Below are 25,251 nucleotides of genomic sequence, written 5' to 3' on the forward strand. Positions count from 1 at the left end.
CTGTGCAGCCTCCCTCCTTCCCTCCCTCTCTCTCCCTGCCTCCCTCCCTCCTCCGCCCGCCCCTGAGGCAGGGACCGTGCAAATCGAGGAGAGGGGGGACGGACAGGCCGGATGGGGTCCAGCTTAGTGCCTTGGGCTCCCTCCTGATGCCCTCTCCACGCTGGGTGTTTCCAGCATCTTGGGACCTAAATTTGCGTGAGCTTGGGTGGTTCCCAGGCTGGGGAGTCCCCTCCGGTAGGTCCACGGTGCCCCCGTTTTGCTTCAGGACCCCCCCCTCGGATGCTCTGAGCCACCCTCCTCAACCCGGATCTAAAACCTGGGACAGAGCTATCAGGCCAGCCTCTCTCTCCACCCCACCCCCTCTTTCTGGCGTCCATCCCCTCCCCAACCCCACCTCTGCTGCTGCCTCTGGCTGTGGACCTACACCTCTTCCCCATCCCCAGCAGGCCTGGGGAGCAGGGTGAGCCTGGATGAGAGCTCCCCCAACCTGGGGCTCTCCCAGGCCATGGCCCAAGTGCTCCCAGGGAGGAGCCCCGGACCCTGAGCATCTGCTAGAGGCTTGGCAGAGGCCCCGTGGGGACCGTGTCTTCTGAGGACAAAAGGCGGCGGCCAGCAGGCAGACAGGGAGGGGGAAGGGGGGGACCGGCAGCCAGGCGGGCAGACGGGTAGCAGGGACCAGTGCTGGCCCCCCTCCCAGTTTGGCGGTGGCATGAAGATGGGGGTGGGAGTGTATAGTTGGGGAAGCACCTGCCGGGACCCTCACCTGCCAGCTAGCTGGGCACCCCAAGGCTATGTGCTGCCCACCTGGTGTTCCCCAACACCCACAGCCCTGCCCAGTGCACCCCTCCGGTGCTTGCTTCCTCTGATGTCTGCGATTTAGACCAGCCCGGCTGTATCCACGGCAACAGAAGCAGGAGTGTCACTGGCGGCCAGATCACTTGAGGGTCCCACAATGTGGCCTGGGCTGTGATTTATCCTAGGTGAGACAGCGTGAGCCCCTTCCCTGGATTCCAAGACAGCCCTGCTGAGAGAGACCAGGTAAGTAGTCAGCCTCCCTCCACTGACGGTGGGGGGCTGGGACTTCTCTTCTGCCTCCCCACACATATTTCACAGTCTCCATCACTGCCATGCTCTCTGTCTCTCTCTGACTCTATTAGTCTCTCTCTCTTTTTGCTCCATACAAGGGCTACTTGGGCACCCAAGCCTGGAGAGTCTATTAGCCATCTCCATCTTCCTCAATCCCACATGTCCCATGAGAAAGGGAACCACCACCTGTTCCCCCCCCATCCCCGTACAAGGGTCTGTTTTTATCATTATGGTTGCATTTGAGCATGAGGCTGTGTTCATATTTCCTTGTGTGCTATCTGTGTAAGGCATGCCTGGAGCCCGGCGGTGTTCCCCTCCCGATGCCTGCACCCTGGGCAGGCTCAGGCTCCTGCAGCTGCCTCCTCTCCCTCTCCCTCCTCCTCCACTCTCCGCCAAGTTGCTTGGCCGGCATGCAGGGTGTGTGTGTATCTGCCCGTGTGTGTGAGCAGGCAGGTGGGTAGACATGACAGAAAAGCTACTCTCAGCCCAGACCACCCCCCACTCCTTTTTTCCTTCTTTTCCTTCCTTCCCCTGTCTCTCCCGACAGGTAGCACAGACTTTTGCTCATTCACCACGGAAGGTACAGCTGTAATTCCCAGCTAGGGGAAGGAAGCCACTGTAGGGCTAAAAAGAAGGTGAGGTGGGGGTGGGGAGCACTTCCAGGCCTTAGACTGCCTCATGCCTCTGTGGGAACAAGGACCATGCCACACCACCCTGCAGGGACTAGACACAATATGGTTGTCCCCATAGTGTGAGCCCAAGCCTTCATCCAACCCTCTCAATCTCTGTTTCAGATGTCCATGTTGTGTGTAGGACTCCCCAGATATTATGGTCTTGTCCACAGTGGCCAGTGGTCCCTATGTCTGGAGAGGCAGGAGTGCCTGGTACATGGAGAACATGGATTCTCCAGGGACACCTCCCTCAACTACTGGCTCAGCAACTTTAATGAAAGTGTGCTACTTATTGAACCTTGGTTTTCTCATCTGTCAAAGAGACTGATAACCCTTCCTTCATGGTGTGTGTAGTGACTAGATGAGTTGGTGCATGTAAGTAAATGATGTGTATAGAAGTGGCCCTGGGGCAATATTAGCAAAGCTCATGGTCAATACTGTTGCTGAAGATTCATGATTAATATTGTTATTGATAATCTGGGGGAAGGACTGGTCCCTCTTCTCCAGAGTCTTGGCTGAGATCTGGGGAGGGCAGCAGGTAGGTAAATGGGAGAGGGGTGGGGAGGCAAGGCAGGAACAACTCTATATTGTTAACTGCTTGTTTATAAGTGGTAGCTGAGGACATAGCCTCCTGCCCTTACTCTCCTCCAGGCTCCTTCCCTGCACTTGCCCCTGTCTGTACACACACACACACACACACACACACACAGGCTTGAGCCCCCATGAGCTTGCAGAGGCCTGGCTTGCAGCCTGCAGCATTCCTGGCCCTGGTGATGTATGCGTCTCCCTGTTGAGGGGAGACTTGGCAAGAGTTGGGCCTGTGGTCAGTGGTTGGCAGGGCCTAGTGACAAGGCTGAAGCTTCTGAGATCACAGGGCTTTGGGTAGAGCTGGGGTGTGGCCCATGCAGCAGCTAGACCTGTGGGGGACAGGTCTCAGGGAGTTTCTAACATAGAATCTGGTGGCTGGAGGGTTGGTTGGATCTCCTGGCTTGTTTCTGGATGTGGAGATGTGGTGGAACACTGAGTGAGAGGTCAGTGGCTGCAGGAGAATCCTCAAAGCCAGGGGAGGAGTAGGTGGAGGGGAAAGACTGAGACCCAGAAGACCTCCTCGGTTGGAGCAGGGAGGGGTGGGGTCTTGAGGTATAGACTTTTCTGAAGAAACATTTGGTGCAGAAGGGAGAGAACCCTGCCTGTGGTCTAGAGGCATCTAGGACTGAGTGTGAGGGTACATGGGCAACTGAAAATGTATGGATGTGTGTGCAGTCTGTGTGCACATGTCTGCTCATGGGTGTGTGTGTGAGTGAGCAGGTCACATGATGGTACGCAAATGTGTGGGTGTCTGGGTAGGATGGTGTACAAGGGAATGGGTATGACTTAGCATGTCTGTCTGAGTGAGTAAATGGGCATGTTTGATTCTGAACCTGAGTGAGGGTGTGTTTCTCTGAGCCAATAGGCCTGTTGAATGTCTGACTGTACATGTCTGTGGTATCCATTTGTCTTTGAGTGTATATGTCTGATTGCATGTGTATGAATGTGAGGGTTACAGAATGCCTGGGTGTGCATGTCCTATTAGGTGATTGCCTCAGTGTATCTGATTATGTACATTTGCATGTGCCCATGTGTGCATAGGAGTATAGGTGCATCTATATGGTGTGTTTGCAAGTGTAAGGGTGTGCGTGTGTCCATGCATGTATGTGAGGGTAACTGTGTGAACATGCTTCTGTGTGGGTGTGCCTGTCATGTATGTGTATGAGTAGGCCTCTGTGTGAATGTCTTTGTGGACCCTCCAACATTTTGAATTATGTATATGTCTGCGTGTGCATATTGTCTGTAGACAGAGTACATATTGTCTGTAGACAGACCCATTAGTCCACATCTGATTAGGGAAATGTTACTGTAGATGGTCACAGTAGTGTAAGGAGAACTAATTGTGTGGGTAGGGAAAAGTGTGTAAGTACATGTTTTGTGCATAAAAGTATATTTTGTGAGTTTGCCTATGTGTGCACATTTGATTATATATATGGGTATGGCTGTGGGGGAGTATGCCTTTAAGTATATGAACAAAAGTCTGTGTGCATAGGTAAATTGATGCATGTATATATGTCTAGTTGTGTTTATGGGTACACTGTTGCGTGTGAGTGCATGTCTAAGTGTGGTGTGCATGAGTAACTACGTCTTGTAATACGTGATGAACATCTCATTATGTATCTTATTTGAACTTCTGGGCGTGAGTGTCAATGTGTGAGTGTGGAAATACCTGTGAGTGACTAGAGTGAATATGTACGTATATGGTTGTATGTGTGAACATTCGGCTGTGTGTGCATTGTTTTTTTTTTAGGGCTGCATCTGTGGCATATGGAGGCTCCGAGGCTAGGGGTCAAATCAGAGCTACAGCTGCCAGCCTATGCCACAGCCACAGCAATGTGGGATCCTAGCTGCGTCTGTGACCTGCACCACAGTTCATGGCAATGCTGGATCCCCGACCCACTGAGTGAGGCCAGGGATCAAACCCGCATCCTCATGGATACTAGTCGGATTTGTTTCTGCTGCACCACAGCGGGAACTCCGGCTGTGTGTGCATTTGAGTGAACATGTCTATATATTTGCCTGTGTATTCACACACATCTAAGCATATGTGTATGTGACTATGCCTGTGTAAGTGCCTGTTTGAATGTACAGGTGTCTGAACTGTACCAGTTTGTATAGTTCCAGTTATTTACATATGTGTATTTGTATGTATCTACTATTGCTTGTTCTGGAGCATATGTTGTAGAACAATGTGCATGAATGTATGTGCATGTCACTCTTGACCTATAAATGCATTTTAGTGTATGTGTGAGGATGTCTTTGCATGTGTGTGTCTCTGATGAACATTATCAATTATTTTTGTGCAGATGGTCAAGTGTGTAAGAATATGTGACTGTTCTTCCACGTGTGCATGAGTCTTCTTTTGTTTGCATAGCTTCTCCTACGGGTGTACGAATGTGTGTACCTGGTGTGTGTAATTGTTTGAATGTGTTTTGTAAATATATTTGTGTCTCCATGTCTGATTCCATGCATGTAGGAATAAATGATGTACAGCCTGTGTGTATGTGAATGTGCTTATAGGTGTAAAAGCCCAGCACTGTGTACAAGTTGTGTGTGTTAGAAGGTTCATGTATGAATATACCATCTAACTGACAAGCATGTGCACATCTGGATGTTTGTGTGTATGAATACATCCACGTGTGAGTGTGTGTGATCATACTTATGTGGTCATGTCTGGCTATATGTGTATACATTTTAGAGCTTACCTGTGTGTGTCATGTTTGTTCATTGTCTCGAGTATGATAGAGTCTGCCTGTCTGTGGACATATGTGAATATGCCTGTGTATACACTGTGTTTGTATATATGTACTTATGTATGTATGTATGTATGTATACACTGTGACTGTATGTCTTTCATGGCATTATGCCATGTGAATGTATGCTATACATATATATCTTTGAGAATAAATGTGGGACCAAGTGCAGTGAGTGTGCACTGTTGTGAGTGTACCTGTGTAAGGATGAGTGTGGGTATTTGTGCCTGTCTCATGGTATGTATGTAAGGGAGAGAGAGAGATTCGGCCTTGGGCCTGTGCAGATAGGCCTTATCATTGAGCAGGTGACAAGGGAGGGTACTTATGAGTCTACATGATGCTATGTGCATCCCAGCATGTATTTATGCGTGTGTCTGAGAGTCAGTGGTATCCTGCTAGTCCATGTCTGGCTCTAACTGTGTAGACATCCTACAGGATAGCAAGCCATAACACCTGAGCAACCCATGACCCCATCCGGCCTTGACCATGTACTGGGCTTTTGTGAGGGTCTCAGGATAATTCGAGAAATGAGACCCAATCATGGCTAATATCCTACTAAGGAAGGGGGCCTGTGACTTCTTTTGAAAAGGATTTCTTGAGGCACAGAGACCTCCTTTCGCATCCTTTCCCCCACCATTAAAGGCCCAGGACAAAATGTATTGTATGGTATCTAGGGTAATGATAAACCATTATGTAAATTGTTTTCACACGCAACACCCAAATTGTGCCATCCATGCAGAAATCTAGGTGTAAATCTGAATGTATAAGTGAAAAGTGAAAGTATATCTGGGTAGAGTGGGGTGTGTGTGTGGAGGGGGTGCTATATTGGATGAGAGAGAGAGTTACACAGAGACAGAGAGAGAGAGAGGGAAAGAGAGATGGAGAGAAGGGATTTGGGTTGTGTGTATATACGAGAAAGTCAGTGTTTCTGGGTAGGGGGTGTATATGGGACATTTGTGAGGCACAAATGGACTATATGGGTGGAAGATGGTATGAGTGACAGTTTAGGTGTGGCTGTGTGGGAGTATGTGTGAGGATGTGTATATTTGAGAGGCATGTGTATATGCATGTATCTGGATGGTGCAAGAGAGAGTGTGGGTTATCTAGATGATGTATGTTTTACAGTGTAGACCTATTTGTTATGTGTATAAGAGAGACTGTGGGTGTTTCTGGGTAGAGTAAATGTGTGAAGGAGTCTCAGTGTATTGGGGTGGGGGCAGTCAAGTGTGGGCATGTCTGGGTGGTGTGTAGGTGGGTGAGAACACAAGTGTATCTGGGCAATGGAAGTGTGTGATAGAGTATATATCTAGTTGGTGTGTGTGTTTTTATGTCTGTGTAAGAGAGAGAATTTGGGAACATCTGAGTGAGGGTGGGGACATATGTAAGTGTGTTTGTAATTGAGGATATCTGTAGATGCTGTGGGGGTATATGTGGGTGAGGTGTATGTAGTGTGTGTGAAACAGTCTGAGTATATCTGAATGGTGTGTATGGAGTGTGGATATTCTGGATGATGGTGATTAAGGGAGTGGGGAGCTGGATCATGCACATGTGTAAGAGTGTTTCTGAGTGTGGTGGGGATGTGAGAACGTGAATGTATCTGGTGGGAGGTGTGTATCTGATAGGGGTAGAAGTATTTGGGTTTAATTGGGTCAGCGAGTACTTCGGGGGTGTGAGTGGGTATATCTGGATTATGTGTGTGTGTGTGAAATGGATATATCTGGATGGTGTGTCAGAGAGTGTGGTACACCTGGGCTGTTTGTAAGACAGTGCGTGAGTGTATTTGGGGTGGAGGGTATTTGAATGTGAGTGAGTCTGGATGGTGGGTGGGTGAAAACACAGGTTATTTGGGTGGTGGAGTGCGTACTAGGTATATCTGGATGGTGTGTTGTTAGAGTTGTGGTTGTATATCTGGGAGTATATGTACTTGGGTATGTTGTGAGTGTGTGTATAACTGATGGGGTGTGTGAAAGAGAGTTTGGGGGGCATTTCTGGGTGAGAAATGTGAGTTTGGATATAGGTGCACCTGAGTGGTGTGGAGAGGATGAGAACATTGAATGTGTCTGGCCAGTGGAGTGTCTGGGGAGGTGCACCTGGATAGCATTGTGAAAGTTGGATGTATCTGGGTGGGATGTGTGTGTGTGATTTAGCAAATGTATCTAGATAGTAGTGGAGTGTATCAAGATAATGTGTGTGGGTGTGAGTCTATCTCAGTGTCCACATGGGATGAATCTGGATGTTGTGTATATGCATGAGAGGGTGGGTGCATCTGGCTGAGGCTGTGTGAGCGGGGCTCTGTTTGTGTTTGTGTGTGTGTGTTTGAGAGAGAGACAGAGACACAGACATAGACATAGAGAGAGACAAAGAAACAAAAAGAACATGAGAAGTGTAGGCATATATGGCTAGGATTTGTGTGTGAGTGGGTGTCTCTAGATTATGTGTAGGTAGGTATCTGTGCATGTGGATGTATTTGAGTTGGGTGAGTATGAGTATCTGGGTGGGGTGTGTGTAAGTGTAGTGTCTTTGAATGATGTGTGTCTGTCATTGTGAGTATGTCTTGATACAATGTGTAAGAGAGATTGTAGGCATGCCTGGGTTGGGTATGAGGGCTCTAGGTTGGGAGTGTGTATGAGTTTGAGTGTATCTGAATGTTGTATGTGAGAGTGTAGGTGTACTGAATTGGGAGTTTGCATAAATGTGGCTGTATCTGGGTGGAGTGCATGTGGCTGTAGGTGCCTTTGATGTATGTACATTTGAGGATGGGTGTGTTTAGATGGAATGTGCATGAGAGAGAGTGGCTGTTTCAGTACTGGGTGTGTGTAAGAATGGGTGCATCTGAATACTGCGTGTGAAAAAGAGAATGTGCACCTACCTGGGTTGGGGCATGTGGGAGGGCTATACCTAAGTAGGTTGTATGGGGTTCTCTATGGATGGTGTATGGGAGAGAGATGGGTGTGTGTGTGTGTGTGTGTACATATGAATCTATGTGGATAGTGTGTGAGACCATTTGGGTATATTTGGGTGGAGTGTGTATTTGAGAATGTGGATGCCTCTGTATGTGAGTGTAGATTTATCTAGTGTGTAGGTGGTCTGTATGGGTGTTTTTGTGTTTAATAGTGGGGTATGTCTTGGTGGGTATGTGATTGTGGGCATGTGTATGAATGTGTATATCTTTCCTAGGGCAAGATTACCTCTGCTGGAGTGTCTATAAATGTGAGCATGGCCGTGTGTGTGTGTGTGTGTGTGTGTGTGTGTGTGTGTGTGACTGTTTGTACCCGAGTGTATCGGTACATGGTTTGTGTGTGCATATACTTGTGCTAGAGTAGTGTGTCTGAGTTATAGTGTGTTTGTGTGTGTATATACTTGTGTAGAGTAGTGTGTATGAGGTGAGTGTGTTTCTACATGTAAGTTGGATCTGCAAGGTCTTGAGCCAGGCTTTGGATTTGCATCCTGATTCTGCCTTTATTAGCTGGATGGCTTTGGGCAAGTCACCTAACCTCAGCTAAGCCCTAGTTTCTCACTTGTAAAGTTGGGTAATAATACTAATATTTCATTGGGTGAGGATTGGATGAGTTAGTATGCAAAAAGTACTTTGGACAGTGCCTGGTACATACTGAGTCCTCTGTGTCATGTAAGATGTTACCCAGTACTAAAATTGTCACATGCACCTATGTGTAGGTGACAGTGTGTATCTGTCTGCAAATGTAAATAGAGTAATTCCTATGTGCACACTTGCCACATTATCAGTATCCATGTGTATTTGTGAGAAAATGAGCAGATCCTGTGTGTATGTGAGAGTGTGTTTCTACATAAAAGTGGGTTTGTACTCATATGTGCCCCGGTTTGTATCTAAAACCATGGGTGTATGAGAATGGAAGTGTGGGTCTAGGAGGTTGATGGAGGGGGTTTGGCCTTATGTGTATGTTTCCCAGCATACACACATCTGAGTGTATGAGTGCATATACCTATACCTGTGGTAGGGGCAGTGTGTTTTTATCTGAATATGTAAACTGGTTTGTAGTGGTCAGGATATAAATGGGTGTGTGCTGTGAATGTCTGTAAATGTAAGATATTCAGGTTTATATGTGATGATGTGGGTGGGCATGTGTGTGTGTGTGTGTGTGTGTGTGTAAAGGATTTATGCCTATATGGCCATGTACTAGGATGTATTATCTGTGTCATGTGCATGCATGTGTAGATGTGAATGAATGTGTCCGCATTAATAAGCAGTGGTGGCTATGTGGGTGTGTATGCGTGAATCTGCATTACTCCACATGCCTGCCTGCCTCTGTGTGTATGGCAGTGAGCCTGAGCAATGTGCCTATATATGGGAGCATGTCTGTACTGTGTGCATATGTACCTGTGCCAGGGCAGGGTCTGTATAAGATAGTAGGCTTTAATCTCTTAGCGTAAGAGCCTGGGGTGGGTAAGGACCTGGATCTGTAGGATATGCACAGGACTTGCTCTGCATCTGAATTTTAGTTCTTTCAGTCATGCATGACTGTGTCTGAAAGCATATAAGTCCATATGGTTTGGCTTGTAGGTGTGTGTGTATACATGTGCCCATGTGAATGGTGAATGTGTCAGTGCCTAGGCCTGTATTTCTATAGAAGGGTGGTTATATATGTGTATGTTGTATTTATATGATTTGCTGGTAGGTGAATACCTACACACAGGCCTAACTCTTTATGTGTAAAAGGGGAGGTGTGTGTGTGAGGACCTGATTGCACTCATCAGCTGGGGTAAATGTGGATGTGAAATGCACATTCATATCTCCACGTACACATATGCTTGTGTGCTCGTATCTGTTCGGGTGCGCAAGTGTCTACATAATATGACTACATATGAATGTGTTAGGCACAAAGAGGTGAAATATCTGTATGGTACACCCGGAGTAAACTTAAGATTTAGGGGTATTGGAGTTTAGTGAAAAAAATGCCTTACATATTTGTTATATTATAGAAATTATGGTAAGAAAAACAAAAATGCCAAGTTTTAGGAGAGTTATTAAATATTGAATTTGTATGTGACTTTCAAATGAAATCTTTTCCTATTTTTTTTCATAGCACACTTGAGCTCACTTTTTAATTCATGCATACAAATTTGTAGTTGTCAATGTCATGCCCACTTCTTCTGAGCCTTTGGTCTTTGTCTTGATTTATTTTATGATCACTTTCATCACGATTTGGTAAGTCACTTGGTGCTTTAGATCCTTTATATCAAGTTAGTATGTTTCCTGGTAAAAAAAAAAAAACCCAAACAAAACAAATTAAGCAAATAACCATCAGTACTTTTTTTCCCTTGCCCACCAGATGGCCCTTTTAAAAAAATTATTATAGTTAATTTACAATGTTGTGTCAATTTCTGCTATACAGCAAGGTGGCCCAGTCATACATATATATACATTCTCTTTCTTATATGATCTTCTATCATGGTCTACCCCAAGAGACTGGATAAACACTGAATTCACAGATACGCTATTTCTACTAATCTGTTTCTGTTTTCTAGATAGGTTCATTCGTGCTATATTTTAGATTCCATAAGTGATATCATATGATATTTGTCTTTCTCTTTCTGACTTACTTCACTTAATATGAGACTCTCTAGTTTCATCGATGTTGCTGCAAATGGCATTATTTCATTCCTTTTATTCATTATATCACATCTTCTTAATCCATTCATCTGTCAACTGGTGCTTTTGACACAGATATAAACTTCCACGTGGCCTGCCTCTTCTTGATATTGAAAGGCATGTTGTTGATGGTAAGACCCATTCCATGGAGGTTGTTTAGGGTACTTTGCCCTAGTGTTCTTGTAATTAGTTTGAATGTATGAAATGTAGCAGCATGGTTCTACAGGTCAGCAAAGCTTCCCTTAAAATCATGAGCTTTGGGGTCATCAGGTACCATTTTGGTTTCTCTGAAGCATCAGGTGCAGTTTCTAATGTTGAATATGGCTGATGCTTTCACACCATACCAACATTTCATAAGAAATGGAACAACTAACTGCTTGTTCTTGCCTCCCTTTTCTACCTCCCTTTTATAACTCACTTGTTCTTGCCACGCCAGGCAGAGACCCAAGTTTTATGTTCGGAATAGCTACAAGATCTCTTCTTCCAAGAGGAAGTCACCATCAACAGGAAACTTCTTGCATAAGTAAGTGGTAGCAAATGGTCAGAGGTTATTTTTTTTATTGATTAAAACTCCTTTCTCATCAATAATCAGAACTTGGATAATCCTTAGTCTTTGAATTTTGTGTTTCGAAGTCGAGATCCTTCAAGATTTTAATTTTTTCCATTATAGTTGATTTACAATGTTCTGTGAATTTCTGCTCTACAGCAAAGTGACCCAGTGATACATATATATACATTCTTTTTCTCATATTATCCTCCATCACATTCCATCACAGGTGACTAGATAGAGTTCCCTGTGCTATACAGCGGGAGATCCGCATTTAAATCTAACACCTCTTTCTTTTTTTTCAATCAAATTTGTTGTTGAAATTTCTTTTAACAAATGCTCATAAATTTTGAATCCAACAGGAAATTTTCATTTTGAGTATTTAAAAATAATGATGAAGTTTCCCCCAAGTAGACCTTGTTCTACTCATCCTACTGTCTTCTTATAACACTAACTAAACATCATCCAGAGAACCATTCTTGACCTAACCTCTTCTAAGTTGAAGCTTGACTTCAAATCCATAAATGTTGTTGGTATACTTTCATGTATCTTTGAGTGTCTTAAATTTTTGATGTAATTTTTTCATGTACTCAAAGAGCCATTTGTTGAAGCCAGTAAGCATCAAATCTGCAAAATGAGAATCATTCACAAAGGAATGTTGAGATCTCTCTTTTAGCTCATAAATCCTTTATGAAATTCTTACACACTTAGGTTTAAAACAATAGAGAAGGGTGGACTAATTCCAGTGCTTCACAGAAAGCTGACAAGTTGGGTGGGTAGTGCCTTGGATCTAATTAAATTCACCTGGCACCATTTACTGTGGAAGTTAGACCTTCAGGCAAACTTTTATAGGTGAAGGCGCCTCAGTGAATGACTCTCAGCATTTTCAGAACAAATTCCAGCTGTATACTTCTTTGCCATCACAACAGCAGCATCAGTCCACAGACTTATGCAGAGTTTCCACGGTATTTCTAAATATTTATGTATCACTTTGAATATTTCAATCTTAGTTTATTTTGGTGTTTCTGGCTTTTCTCTTCAGGCTTTTTGACTAGTTCTATGAACCGAGCACAGTTAATCAACATCCGGAGTTACATCAAAATAAAATGAAAACCCTTTTAATTCAACAGTCTTCTGGGTTGATGTCCTTTGATCTGTCATCAGTGTGTCTCCTAATAGCAAGAACTGAAAGTGGGCCCTTTCCTATTTTTTTTTTACCTCGTTGGTCTCAAATATAGCGTGGATAATTTACCGGCAGACTGCTAACATATGAGATTCTACTGGGCAGGCATCTTAGCTTTACTTGTTCATTGTATAACCCTGTCACTAGCTCGTTGAACTCCATCTATGAATGTTCTAACTCATCTCATCAAAGAGCCCAGTTCCTTCCTTCCTTCCTTCCTTCCTTCCTCCCTCCCTCCCTTTCTTTCAAGGCCTCACCCACAGCAAATGGAGTTCCCAGGCCAGGAAATGAATCCAAGCAACAGCTGTGACCTGAGCCACACCTGTGGCAATGTCGGATCCTTTAACCCACTGCACTGGGCCGGGGATCAAACCCGCACTTCTGTAGCCATCCAAGCCTCTGCAGTCAGGTTCTTAACCCATTGTGCCACAGTAGGAACTCTTCATTTGCTCTTCCAGATGCTTCCAAAAGTCCAAATCTCTCTCTGTGCGATAAAGTGTTTTGTGTTCTGTTGATCACCATAGCCTACTAGGAAGGCTGCTTTGGATAACTTTTTCACACAAATTGGACATTTAGGCTGAGGAAAAAAGGGCTAACTGGGCACCTGAGTCCAAATTTGAGACAATTCTCATTAAATTGCTTAAATTAGGGATATCCTGGATTATTTTGGAGGGCAGACCTACTACGTTTGTCTCATGAGTCACCTTTTTACTGTCTGGACATGAATTTCTTAGATAATATAATCTCTCTGCATATATAATTTCAAAAGAAAATCCATATAGTATTTTATATAATATCCATATTATATTAACTCTAATACAAATAAGAAATAAAAGTGATTTATAAGAAAATAGTTTGTATTTCAATATGGAAATACTTGGGCATGGCACTCCCCAGGAGGTACAGTGAATCAGAGGCTTGTAATGTCTGATAACAAGTAAACAGGGATCTAGGAGAAGGGGAAAAATCAGAAGCTCTCTGTTGCATGAAGTGCAGGAAAATGACAGGCAAAGGCCTAAGGGTGAGATTTTCTGAAATAGTGAACAACTCAAGGAAAGTGCTCCACAAAACAAAGTACAGTCTCTGGGTGTTTATGACAGCCACATTTCTGGATAATTCAGGGTATATTAAATCAAGGGAACAACTGTGTTTGTGAAATAGAGTTAGATTCTAGGTTCAGCTCATTACAGATCCAAAATCCTATGGGATGCAGGACATAGGTTGCCTTTGTGGGACTGTCCCATAGATCACTGGCTGGCCAGCATCCTTGCCGAGGACCCCTGGATGTTAGAAGGACACACCCAGCACCATGGCAACCAAAACGACTCCTACAGCTTTCCAAGATGACCCCTAGGGGGCAGTAATGGCTTTGAGGAGGACAGAGCTTTGGCGTTTAAGCAGGGTACACTGTGCCTGTGTGAATGAGGCGACATGTATGGTAGACTGCGTGTGTGTGCGCGCGCCTGCATGCCAGTGTCCCTATGCGTGAACCGGTTGCTGTCTGTGGATCTCCATAGCAGAAGCCTAAGTGTCTATGAGTGTGTCCCTAGGTGTCTGTGCTTCTCTAAGGGCATCTGGGGCACAAGCAGGTGTGTGCATGTTACGTGTATGCACACACAGCCTTAGCTTCAGGTGGTCCCGGGCTGTGTGGCTACCGGTCTGTACTCAGAAGAACCCTCTCACTCTATATAATCTCCTCAGCTTTCCAGGCAACATCAGGGTTTTGTTTGCTTGCTGCTATTGGTTTGTGTGTTTTGTTTTAGTGTTTGTTTTTGTTTTTGCTGAGACTCTGGGCTACACATCACCCACCTTCTCAGTCTTAGTGTCTCTCTGTATCTCCCTCTCTCTGTCTCCATCTTTATTTCTGCTCTGTTTCTATCCCCTCTCTATATATGTCTCTCTGTCCCTGTCCCTCTCTCTCTGTTTCTCTATATGTCTCTTTCTTGGCAGTAGCCCTCTCCTTCTATCTCTCTGTCTCTGTCTCCCTCCTCGCTTTCCTCTCTCCACCTCGCTCGATTTTTTTCTATCTCTCTCTCTCCGTCTCTATTTTTTCCCTTTCTGCCTCTATTTCTGTTTCTTTCTGTGTGCATGTGGCTTGTCTCTCTTTTTCTCACTTTCTCTCTTCATCCTCTTTCTGTCTCTATTTCTATCTCCTCTCTGTGTAAGGCTCTCTCCTTTCTCTGCTTATTTTTCCCACCCCTTCCCACCCTCCCTCCTATGTCTCTGTCTCTCTTTCTCCTCTCTCCTCTGTCACTCGTGTGTCCCTCTGACTCTCTCTTACATTCAGTCTCGGTCTCTGTCTCTTCCCCTGCCTCTCCTCAAGGCTGAGTGTATGTGTGTATGTGCATGTGTAAAACACAGCCAGCTATCGGCTGGTCCACGGTTCTGTAGCAGTTGGGGCCCCCCAACTCCGCTTCTCCCAAGCCCCCGCCCTAGCACTTTCTCTTGACCCCTGGGGCATCGGCTCTGAGACTTAAGGGTACCATCAAAAAAGCCTCGCCCCAGGTGGCTGTGGCAGGCCAGGTTGGACTGAGTTGGGAAACAGTAGAGAGGGGAGCCATTTTCCTGGGAAGAGGTAGAAAGACATCCACATAAGCCCCACCTCCCCCACCCTCAAGCCCATAGCAGCCCCAACAGGAGTTCTTTTTTTTATTTTATAATGATTTTTGTTTTTTCCATCATAGCTGGTTTCCAGTGTTCTGTCAGTTTTCTACTGTACAGCAAAGTGACCTAGTTAAACATTCATGTATACATTCTTTTTTCTCACATTATCATACTCCATCACAAGTGACTAGATATAGTTCCCAGTGCTACACAGCAGGATCTCATTGCTAATACATTCCAAAGACAATAGTTTGCATCTATTAACCCCAAATTCCCAAGCCACCCCACTCCCTCCCCCTCCACCTTGGCAACCACGAGTCCCCAACAGGAGATCTGAGCTTCTCCAGCTTCTGCCTTGCTGCCTCTACTCAGGAACCTTCCCTGCTACCTGATAAGCCAGCTATCCCCCACCCCACACCCCCTACCCCAGCCAACATACCTAGGAGATCTCCTGCTGCCTACCAAGTTTTGCCTGTGCCCTTCCATTCAGGCACTGCCCAGACTACTTTCTTTTTGTTTGTTTTTTTATTACTCAATGAATTTATTACATTTATAGTTGAACAATGATCATCACAATCCAGTTTTATAGGATTTCCATCCCACAACCCCAGTGCATCCCCCCACCCCCCAAATTGTCTCCTTTGGAAACCATAAGTTTTTCAAAGTCTGTGAGTCAGTATCTGTTCTGCAAAGAAGTTCATTCTGTCCTTTTTTCATATTCCACATGTCAGTGAAAGCACTTGATATTGGTGTCTCATTGTCTGACTGACTTCACTTAGCATGATAATTTCTAGGTCCACCCATGTTGCTAAAAATGCCAGTATTTCGTTCCTTTTAATGGCTGAGTAATATTCCATTGTGTTTATGTACCACATCTTCTTGATCCACTCCTCTGTCAATGGGCATTTAGGTTATTTCCATGTCTTGGCTATTGCAAATAGTGCTGCAATGAACATTGGAGTACATGTGTCTTTTTTAGTCATGGTTTTCTCTGGAGAGATGCCCAGGAATGGGATTGCTGGATCAAATGGTAGTTCTATTTTTAATTTTCTGAGGAATCTCCATACTGCTTTCCACAGTGGTTGCACCAATTTACAATCCCACCAACAGCGTACTGGGGTTCCTTTTTCTTCACACCTTCTCCAGCACTTACTGTTTGTAGACTTTTTGAGGATGGCCATTCTGGCTGGTGTAAGGTGGCACCTCAGAGTGGTTTTGATGTGCATTTCTCTAATGATGAGTGATGTTGAACATCTTTTCATGTGTTTTTTGGCCATCCATATGTCTTCTTTGGAGAATTGTCTGTTTAGACCTTCTGCCCATTTTTTGATGGGGTTGTTTGTTTTTTTGGTATTGAGCTGCAGAAGGTGTTTATAAATTTTGGAGATTAATCCCTTGTCAGTCAGTTCACTTGCAAAGATTTTCTCCCATTCTGTGGGTTGTCTTTTCGTTTTGTTTAGGGTTTCCTTTGCTGTGCAGAAACTTTTAAGTTTAATTAAGTCCCATTTGTTTATTTTTGTTTTTACTGTCATTACTCTAAGAGGTGGATCTGAGAAGAAGTTGCTGTCATTTATGCCCGAGAGTGTTTGGCCTCTGTTTTCCTCTAAGAGTCTTATAGTGTCCGGTCTTTTATCTAGGTCTTTAATCCATTTGGAGCTTATTTTTGTGTATGGTGTTAGGGAGTGTTCTAATTTCATTCTTTTCCATGTGGCTGTCCAGTATTCACAGCACCACTTATTGAACTGGCTGTCTTTTCTCCATTGTATATCCTTGCCTCCTTTGTCATAGATGAGTTGGCTGTAGGTGTGTGGGTTGAATTCTGGGCTTTCTATCTTGTTCCGCGGATCTATATGTCTGTCTTTGTGCCAGTACCATACAGTTTTGATGACTGTTGCTTTGTAGTATAGTCTGAAGTCAGGGAGCCTGATTCCTCCAGCTCCATTTTTCTTTTTCAGGATGGCTTTGGCTATTCTGGGTCTTTTGTGCTTCCAAACAAACTTTATTTTGTTCGATTTCTGTGAAAAATGTCCTTGGTGATTTGATAGGGATTGCATTGAATCTATAGATTGCCTTGGGTAGTATATTCATTTTGATAATATTGACTCTTCCAATCCAAGAGCATGGTATGTCTTTCCATCTATTTGTGTCTTCTTTGATTTCTTTCATAAGTGTCTTATAGTTTTTAGAGTACAGGTCTTTTGTCTCTTTAGGTAGATTTACTCCTAAGTATTTTATTCTTTTGGATGCGGTGGTAAACGGGATTGCTTCCCTAATTTCTCTTTCAGCTCTTTCATGGTTAGTGTACAGAAATGCTGTCGATTTGTGTGTATTAATTTTGTATCCTGCAACTTTGCCAAATTCATGGATGAGCTCTAACAGTTTTCTGGTAGAGTCTTTAGGATTCTCTAGGTATAGTATCATGTCGTCTGCAAATAGTGATAGTTTGACTTCTCCCTTTCCAATTTGGATTCCTTTTATCTCTTTTACTTCTCCGATTGCTGTGGCTAGGACTTCCAAATTTATGTTGAAGAGTAGTGGCAAGAGCAGGCATCCTTGTCTTGTTCTTGATCTCAGTGGGAATGCTTTCAGCTTTTCACCATTGAGAATGATGTTAGCTCTGGGTTTGTCATATATGGCCTTTATTATGTTGAGGTAGGTTCCCTCTATGCCCACTTTCTGGAGGGTTTTTATCAGAAATGGGTGTTGGATTTTGTCAAAGGCTTTTTCTGCATCTATTGAGAGGATCATATGGTTTTTATTCTTCAGTTTGTCAATGTGATGTATCACACTGATGGATTTGCAGATATTGAAGAACCCTTGCATCCCTGGGATAAATCCCACTTGATCCTGATGTACAATCCTTTTAATGTATTGTTGGATGCAGTTTGCTAGTATTTTGTTGAGGATTTTTGCATCGATGTTCATCAGTGAAATTGGCCTGTAGTTTTCTTTTGTTGTGGTATCATTGTCTGGTTTTGGTATCAGGGTGATGGTGGCCTCATAGAATGAGTTTGGGAGCATCCCTCCCTCTTCAATTTTCTGAAATAGTTTCAGAAGGATAGGTATCAGCTCTTCTCTAAATGTTTGATAGAATTCACCTGTGAAGCCATCTGGTCCTGGACTTTTGTTTGTTGGGAGTTTTTTAATCACAGTTTCAATTTCAGTTCTTGTGATTGGTGCCCAGACTACTTTCTCAGCAGTCCTACCTGAACGCCTCCTGGCAGCCCTCCCTGAGCCACCAGCCCACCTAGTCCCTCGAGCAATTGATTTGTCAGCTTTTGACTGAGGCCTGCCATGGGCTGTGCACTGCTCTTCTAGAGGAGAGTGTGGGAGTCAATAATCCCCTCCCTTGTGGAGCTTTCCTTCTGATAGGGAGAGTCAAGAAATTAACCACGGAATTCCCGTCGTGGCATTGTGGTTAACAAATCTGACTAGGAACCATGAGGTTGTGGGTTCGATCCCTGGCCTTGCTCAGTGGGTTAAGGATCCAGAGTTGCTGTGAGCTGTAGTGTAGGTCACAGACGCGGCTCGGATCCCACGTTGCTGTGGCTCTGGCATAGGCTGGCGGCTACAGCTCCGATTAGATCCCTAGCCTGAGAGCCTCCATATGCCATGGGAAGTGGCCCTAAAAAAAGGCAAAAAGACAAAAAAATAAAAAATAAAAAGAAATAAACCACAATTTAAAAGTATATCTTATAATAACTGTAAATGGAGTATAACCTTTAAAAATTGTGTATCACTATATTGTACAACTGTAACTTATAGGATATTGTACTGCAACTACATGTCAATGAAAATAAATAAAAACAACTATTTAAAAAATAATTCATGGCGTTCCCACTGTGGTGCAGTGGGTTAAGGATCCAGCATTGCCACAGCTGTTGGTGTAGGTCACAGCTGTGGCTCAGATTTGATCCCTGGCCTGAGGAACTTCCATAGGAGCAAGTGCAGCCCCCCCCCAGACAAAAAAAAAAGAGTAAATTATGTAGTGCATTAGAAGAGAGAAATTATAGGAAGAGAAATGAAGCAGGACAAGGAGCATGGGGCTGCTATTATTCCTCCCCTGGATTGCTACAGGAGTCTCTTAAGTAGTCTCCCTTCTTTCACCTTTGCCTCACATGGTCTATGCTTCTTACAGCAGCAAGCAGGATCTCATTCAGTCCTGGGTCATGTCACATCTTGCCTGTGTTCAAAACCCTCACACAGCTCCCATCTTTCCCAAAGTGAAAGTCTCTCTCCCTCCCTCCCTCTCCTCCCTCCTTCTTTCCTTCTCACTATGGCCTATGTGATCCAGCCTCAACACCTTGCTAACCTCACCTCCCACCACTTTCCCCTCACACACTTTGTTCCACCCACCTCCTTGCTTTTCCTCCAGTGCACCACGTGCAGTCCCACCTCGAGGCCTTTGTTCTGGCTGTTCCCTCTGCCTGGTCTTCTCTTCCCCAAGATATCCACATGGCTCGCTCTCTCAACTCCTTCATGTCTTTTCTTGGAGGACATCTCCTCCATGAAGCCTTCCCTGTCCACCTCATCTGAAACTGTACTTCTCTCACCCCTAGCACTTCCTAGCTCCCGTCCCTCCTTAATTTTTATTTGTAGGAATTTATCATCATCTGACTTACTATACTTCACCTATGTATCTTTATTATCTAGAATGTCAGCTTCACAAAGGCAAAGATCTTTGTCTACTTCACGGCTGTATCACTAGTGCTTGGCACACAGTAGATGCTCAGATAGTTTTTCAACAAATGAATACACACAAGCATGTCTACATCTTTATATTCACCCATACTCCCCACCTCACTTAAAGTAAGAACCCAAGTCCTTGTCATGGCCCTGGACCCGTCTATGAACTCACCTTCCACTGTCTCCCTCACCCTCCCTGTTCCAATCACATTGGTCTTTCCACTGTTCCTCCAGCATGCTAATAAGCATATTCTTGATAATGAATAAAGAAACCAATGAGTGGCTACCAGCAGTAACCCCCCAAACCATGAAATAGAATAGACACTAATAAAATACATTACACATAGGATATGTACTGTGTTGTGAAAGTTTTGTTTCAGCTATATGCCCACATACATATGTGTACCAGGTTGTGATATAAAATGTATTTCTTACTATGGCTGGCAGTTTAAAAAGTTTGAAGAACACAACTTTGGGCTTTGCAAAGGGAGAGAAGAACCACACCAACATCCCTATTCCACAGACCCACCATTGGAGGAAACAGGTAACTGAAGACATCCAGAGAGACAAGGCTCCCTCACCAGCAAGGAGGGAGGAGGAGCAGCAGTGGGCCAGGGGCAGGGCCTGCCTGACACCAGCCGGGGAGTAAGTGGGGAGGCCACCGTAGATACACTAACACTGCCCTTTCTGTTTCTTCCTCACCTTTCCTTTCCACCTGTTTCTCGCTGTCTCTTTCTTGTGTTTCTCTTTCTCCCTCCCTCTCTTTCCTCCCTCCTTCTTTCCCCCTCTTCTTGTCTCTCTGGTTCTGTCTCCTTATCTCTTCTCATTCTTTCTTATCCCTTCCATTTCTGTCTCAATTTGTATCCATTTTCTATCTCTTTGTTCTGTCCTTTCTCACTCTGTCTCTGTGCCTCTATGGGTATTTTTCTCTCTGTCTCCCTCCTGCCCTCAAATCTCTGTCTCTCTGTGTCTGTGTCTCTCCCATTATCCTCATTTGCAGGTGCAGCCCAGCAGGACAACTGATGGAGTCCCCCGGTGCCCATCGAGTACCGGACTGGCTAACCCCATAGGGTTGGGAGCAGCCTCTGCCCCTCAGTATGGCCAACACCACTGGAGAGCCCGAGGAGGTGAGCGGCGCACTGTCTCCACCATCAGCATCGGCTTACGTGAAGCTGGTGCTGCTGGGACTGATCATGTGCGTGAGCCTGGCGGGCAACGCCATCTTGTCCCTGCTGGTGCTCAAGGAGCGTGCTCTGCACAAGGCTCCTTACTACTTTTTGCTGGACCTGTGCCTGGCCGACGGCATACGCTCTGCCGTCTGCTTCCCCTTTGTGCTAGCTTCTGTGCGCCACGGCTCCTCATGGACCTTCAGTGCACTCAGCTGCAAGATTGTGGCCTTTATGGCCGTGCTCTTTTGCTTCCACGCGGCCTTCATGCTGTTCTGCATCAGCGTCACCCGCTACATGGCCATTGCCCACCACCGCTTCTACGCCAAGCGCATGACACTCTGGACATGTGCAGCTGTCATCTGCATGGCCTGGACCCTGTCTGTGGCCATGGCCTTCCCACCTGTCTTCGACGTGGGCACCTACAAGTTTATCCGTGAGGAGGACCAGTGCATCTTTGAGCATCGCTACTTCAAGGCCAATGACACGCTGGGCTTCATGCTTATGTTGGCTGTGCTCATGGCAGCCACACATGCTGTCTATGGCAAGCTGCTCCTATTTGAGTATCGTCACCGCAAGATGAAGCCCGTTCAGATGGTGCCAGCCATCAGCCAGAACTGGACATTCCATGGCCCTGGTGCCACCGGCCAGGCTGCTGCCAACTGGATCGCTGGCTTTGGCCGTGGGCCCATGCCACCAACCCTGCTGGGTATCCGGCAGAATGGGCACGCAGCCAGCCGGCGGCTGCTGGGCATGGACGAGGTCAAGGGTGAAAAGCAGCTGGGCCGTATGTTCTACGCGATCACACTGCTCTTTCTGCTCCTCTGGTCACCCTACATTGTGGCCTGCTACTGGCGAGTGTTTGTGAAAGCCTGCGCCGTGCCCCACCGTTACCTGGCCACTGCTGTTTGGATGAGCTTCGCCCAGGCTGCCGTCAACCCCATCGTCTGCTTCCTGCTCAACAAGGACCTCAAGAAGTGCCTGAGGACTCACGCCCCCTGCTGGGGCACAGGAGGTGCCCCGGCTCCTAGAGAACCCTACTGTGTCATGTGAAGCAGGCTGGTAGGCAGACAGGCAGGCAGAAGGTCATGGCCACAGCGATGCGGCCAACAGAAGGGGAGAGATGGGACCCCATACAGGAGCCTTTCTTTCTGAGCTCCAGCCCCAGCCCCTTGAACCACTCGGAATGTAGGCACCTTTGCCAATACCTCCCCAGGGTTGGGGACTGGGTGGGGACTGGGAAAGAGGCATTTCTAGTCCTGTGAGGCCTGTCTCCACTGCCTCCTTCTCCACTTATACAATCTCTCTCCTTCTCTCTCTCTCTCTCTCACTCTCTCTCTTTTTTTTCTCTCTCTCTCTCTCTCAATTCAGAAAAAAAAAAAACAACAACTGAAAATGCAGATTTTTCTACTAAAAGCTGAGGAGACAGGCTTTCTTGCTTTAATGTCTCTCCTCTGACATTGTCCAGAAGGGGGAAATTTGTCCTGTAAAATAGATTTCCAGAGCTCTTACTGTCCCCTCTGCTCCCACACACCCTCCCCCTTTCAAGTCCTTTAGCAAGGCCTGGATGTTTAGGGAGAAATTGCTCTGCTGACAAGAAGGACTGAAGGGGGTGCTGGGTCCCCAGGGAGCAAGGAATGTTTAATTGCTATGTTGTGTGCAATGTTGTTTTAGGCTAACCCTGATCCCAAGCCCGGTCTCCTCTCCCTCCCCACCATGTCCAGACCTCCCAAGTGTTTCTTGAGCATCTGTTTGAGAAGCCAGGAGGGAAGGGAGATGGGCCTCTGGGATGGGCTCAAGTTAGGTGAAGAGCAAGATGTGAGCTACACACCTTGCTCTGAAGAGACCCCAGCTTGGCTGCATCCTCTCGAATCCAGCTGCCTCCTGGATCCCTATCTCCCACCTCTCCTTCCTGAGGATGGAAATCCACTTCAACCCCACTGGAGTTGATGTGGGTGCCATGCAGATAGGAGCAGCACCCTCCCTCCATCAGCCCAGGGAAGCGTAGGGAGAAAGTTCAACTCCCCAGAGTGGCTGGATCTCAAAGCCTGGGGTCAGAGAAGAATTCAATCCAGAATTGTCTCCCGAGTTCATGCTGCTCTCCTAAAGATGAAAATTCTTTGAGGGACTTGGTAAATTATGGTGGTATAAGCTCCAAGGCACTATAGACTTGAGTCCATTCCTCTCTGACCTCTTTTTGCCCCCGTCAAGCCTCAGGGGCCTCAAGCTCCTCTGTGGTAGCCCTTGGTAGCCCCCAACTTCTTTACCCTGAACAGCCCTCCCCCTTTCCTTCCTCCACCATAACTTCCACCCCCAAGTGGAGCAGACTGCAGCCAGATTCCCCGGTGGGAGATCCCAAGCTTCCTTCCCAGGGCATAGTCCACTCCGGGCTCACATCAAGACTGGTTCTTTTGGACAGTTGAGCCAAGTTGGCATTTCTTTGCCTGGTCTTGCCCAGGTTCTCTGTCCCCCTCTCATTTCCTGAGGGAGGGGGAGATCTGTATTTACCCCCTTTCCCTTCCCCATAGAAGCCCTTGTCCCAAGCTCCCTCCCTACCCCAAGACAGCCCCAGAACTGGGCAAGCCTTGACCCAAGGGCAATGGGGAAGGCACTCTAGGCATTAATGAGCCTGGCTGTGGAGTGGTCCTGGAAAGGCAGGCCAGAGTGGCTGAGAGGCTTGGGTTGCCGGGGGTACCTATTCTCTCAGTGATGGTGATGGGGGTGCCTTTCCCAGGGGGTGGGATGGGGGGACCACAGGGGTGGGGGTAGATAGGGAACATGCAGGAGGGTTTTCCTCCATTTCTTTTTTCTAACTGCCTGGATTCACCATTGGATTTTGTAAATGGAAAACTGAAATGAACAATGCTATATTGGATGTTTTCTCTTTCTGACTGTGTGTGTGTGTCCTGTCTGTGTGACCACATACGGGGAGGTATGGTCAAGTGAGACAGTGTGTGTCTGTGTGACTTTGTTGGGGATGGGCAGCCCTGCCTGGTGCACACATGTGAGCAAATGCCTGTATGTGGAGACATATATGGCACAGGGGCGTGCGCGCGCGCGCACACACACACACACACGTGCGCACCTGAGAGGAGACAAAATAGAGTATGTGCCTGCAGCAGGAAGTAGAGTGATCGGAGAGATGGAACTTGAAAACTGTACTTGAAAATGGTACGTATATACGTAGCAAGAGGATAGACTCCCATCTCATAAGATCTCCCTCCCTTGGTCCAGGCTCTGAGCAAGCAGGATACTTGAGAACCCCATCTCTCCCCACGTACCACTTCTAACTCCTGTATCAGTCTCCTCTCTAAAACCCAGATAATGTGTTCCTGAAACTGGACCACCATGGAGAATAGGGACGGGAATTGGGGATCAAACTTGGGGGGAACTGTTGGGGTTAGGAAATGCCCCCCCCACATGCAAAGTAATGGCTTCTGGAGGGACTGCCCCGTCTGGGATTGGAGCCCTTCCAAAGGATCCAATGTGTACAGCTGGGGTTTGGGGTAAGCTTTGACTAAATTCAAAGGGAGGGAGGTCACAGGGAAAAAAAAAAAACAAAAAAAACCAAGCCTATAAGTCTACCCAGCCAGCCTGTTCCTTGGTCACTCAATTACTTTACCATTTATTTATTTATTCTCTCAGGTGCACAGAATTGAGTTGACCATACTCCTCAGTTCTTGGCACGCTGTATCATCGTTGGTCCAAGTGAGGCCCTTATGTTTTTTTGTTTTGTTTTCTTTTGTCCTCTTCACTACCCATCCCTGATTCCATCCCCCCTCCCACATAGGCACTCACTCTTGTGTATTTACTGTATGTCCTTCCAGTCCATCGTTCATATGTTTATTTACATATATGTGTATCTGTGAAAAATGTATGGTATTGTGTGTTTTAATTTACATAAACAGTGTTGTACTATAAATCTTGTTCTGTTTCTTTTTTCACTCAACATTCTGTTTTTGAGAGATCCAGCCATGTTGCCCTATGTAGATCTAATTCATTCTAGTCCATCTTATACATATATCATATTTTTTCTTATCCATTCCCCTGGGTGATGGGTCTCTAGATTGCCTCCAATTCTCTGCTACCACAAGGCTGCAATGGGCAGTTGCCTACATGTCTTTTTAGGGACTCCTAATTTACAAGAGAAGAAACAAGCTCAGGGAGAGGCAGTGATTTGTTCAGGGTTAAAAAGTGAGGAGCAGACCCATAACGCGAATCCCAGACCAAAGCCAGAACCCCACCACCGTGCCTCATGAGAGACCATCCGGCTGGCCCTCCCAAAATCAAAAATGCAGTTCGGAAACAGCATACATTGAGGAAATGGAGAGGAAAGGA

General features: G+C 45.9%; 1 protein-coding gene across 11 annotated transcripts; it reads left to right on the forward strand.

The window, feature by feature from the left end:
• Positions 1-72: 72 nt before the first annotated feature.
• On the forward strand, positions 73-24,835 carry GPR173 (G protein-coupled receptor 173). 11 transcript variants are annotated; one of them, XM_013986174.3, is made up of 5 exons: positions 73-234; positions 981-1,038; positions 11,164-11,250; positions 20,195-20,291; positions 20,748-24,835. In XM_013986174.3, exon 5 carries the CDS (start codon positions 20,845-20,847, stop codon positions 21,964-21,966), a length of 1,122 nt encoding a protein of 373 aa, XP_013841628.1. In that variant the 5' UTR covers positions 73-234; positions 981-1,038; positions 11,164-11,250; positions 20,195-20,291; positions 20,748-20,844; the 3' UTR covers positions 21,967-24,835. The 11 variants fall into 11 exon arrangements, with proteins under 11 accessions (XP_013841628.1, XP_084864116.1, XP_020935729.1 ...); XM_085007988.1 differs by lacking the exon at positions 73-234 and adding an exon at positions 1,634-1,721 and having other exon boundaries at positions 312-1,038; XM_013986173.3 differs by lacking the exon at positions 73-234 and adding an exon at positions 312-460.
• Positions 24,836-25,251: the final 416 nt, after the last annotated feature.

This window comes from Sus scrofa, chromosome X (assembly GCF_054392235.1).
Source record: "Sus scrofa isolate SSC_HxYL_T2T_F1_AM1 chromosome X, Sscrofa_HxYL_maternal_Yorkshire_Landrace_v2.0, whole genome shotgun sequence".
In the NCBI taxonomy this organism is placed as follows: Eukaryota; Metazoa; Chordata; class Mammalia; order Artiodactyla; family Suidae; genus Sus; species Sus scrofa.

What these genes read in the sequence shown, in the direction of transcription:
- GPR173 (XM_013986174.3), top strand. Translation starts at nt 20,845, where the DNA reads ATGGCCAACACCACTGGAGAGCCCGAGGAGGTGAGCGGCGCACTGTCT.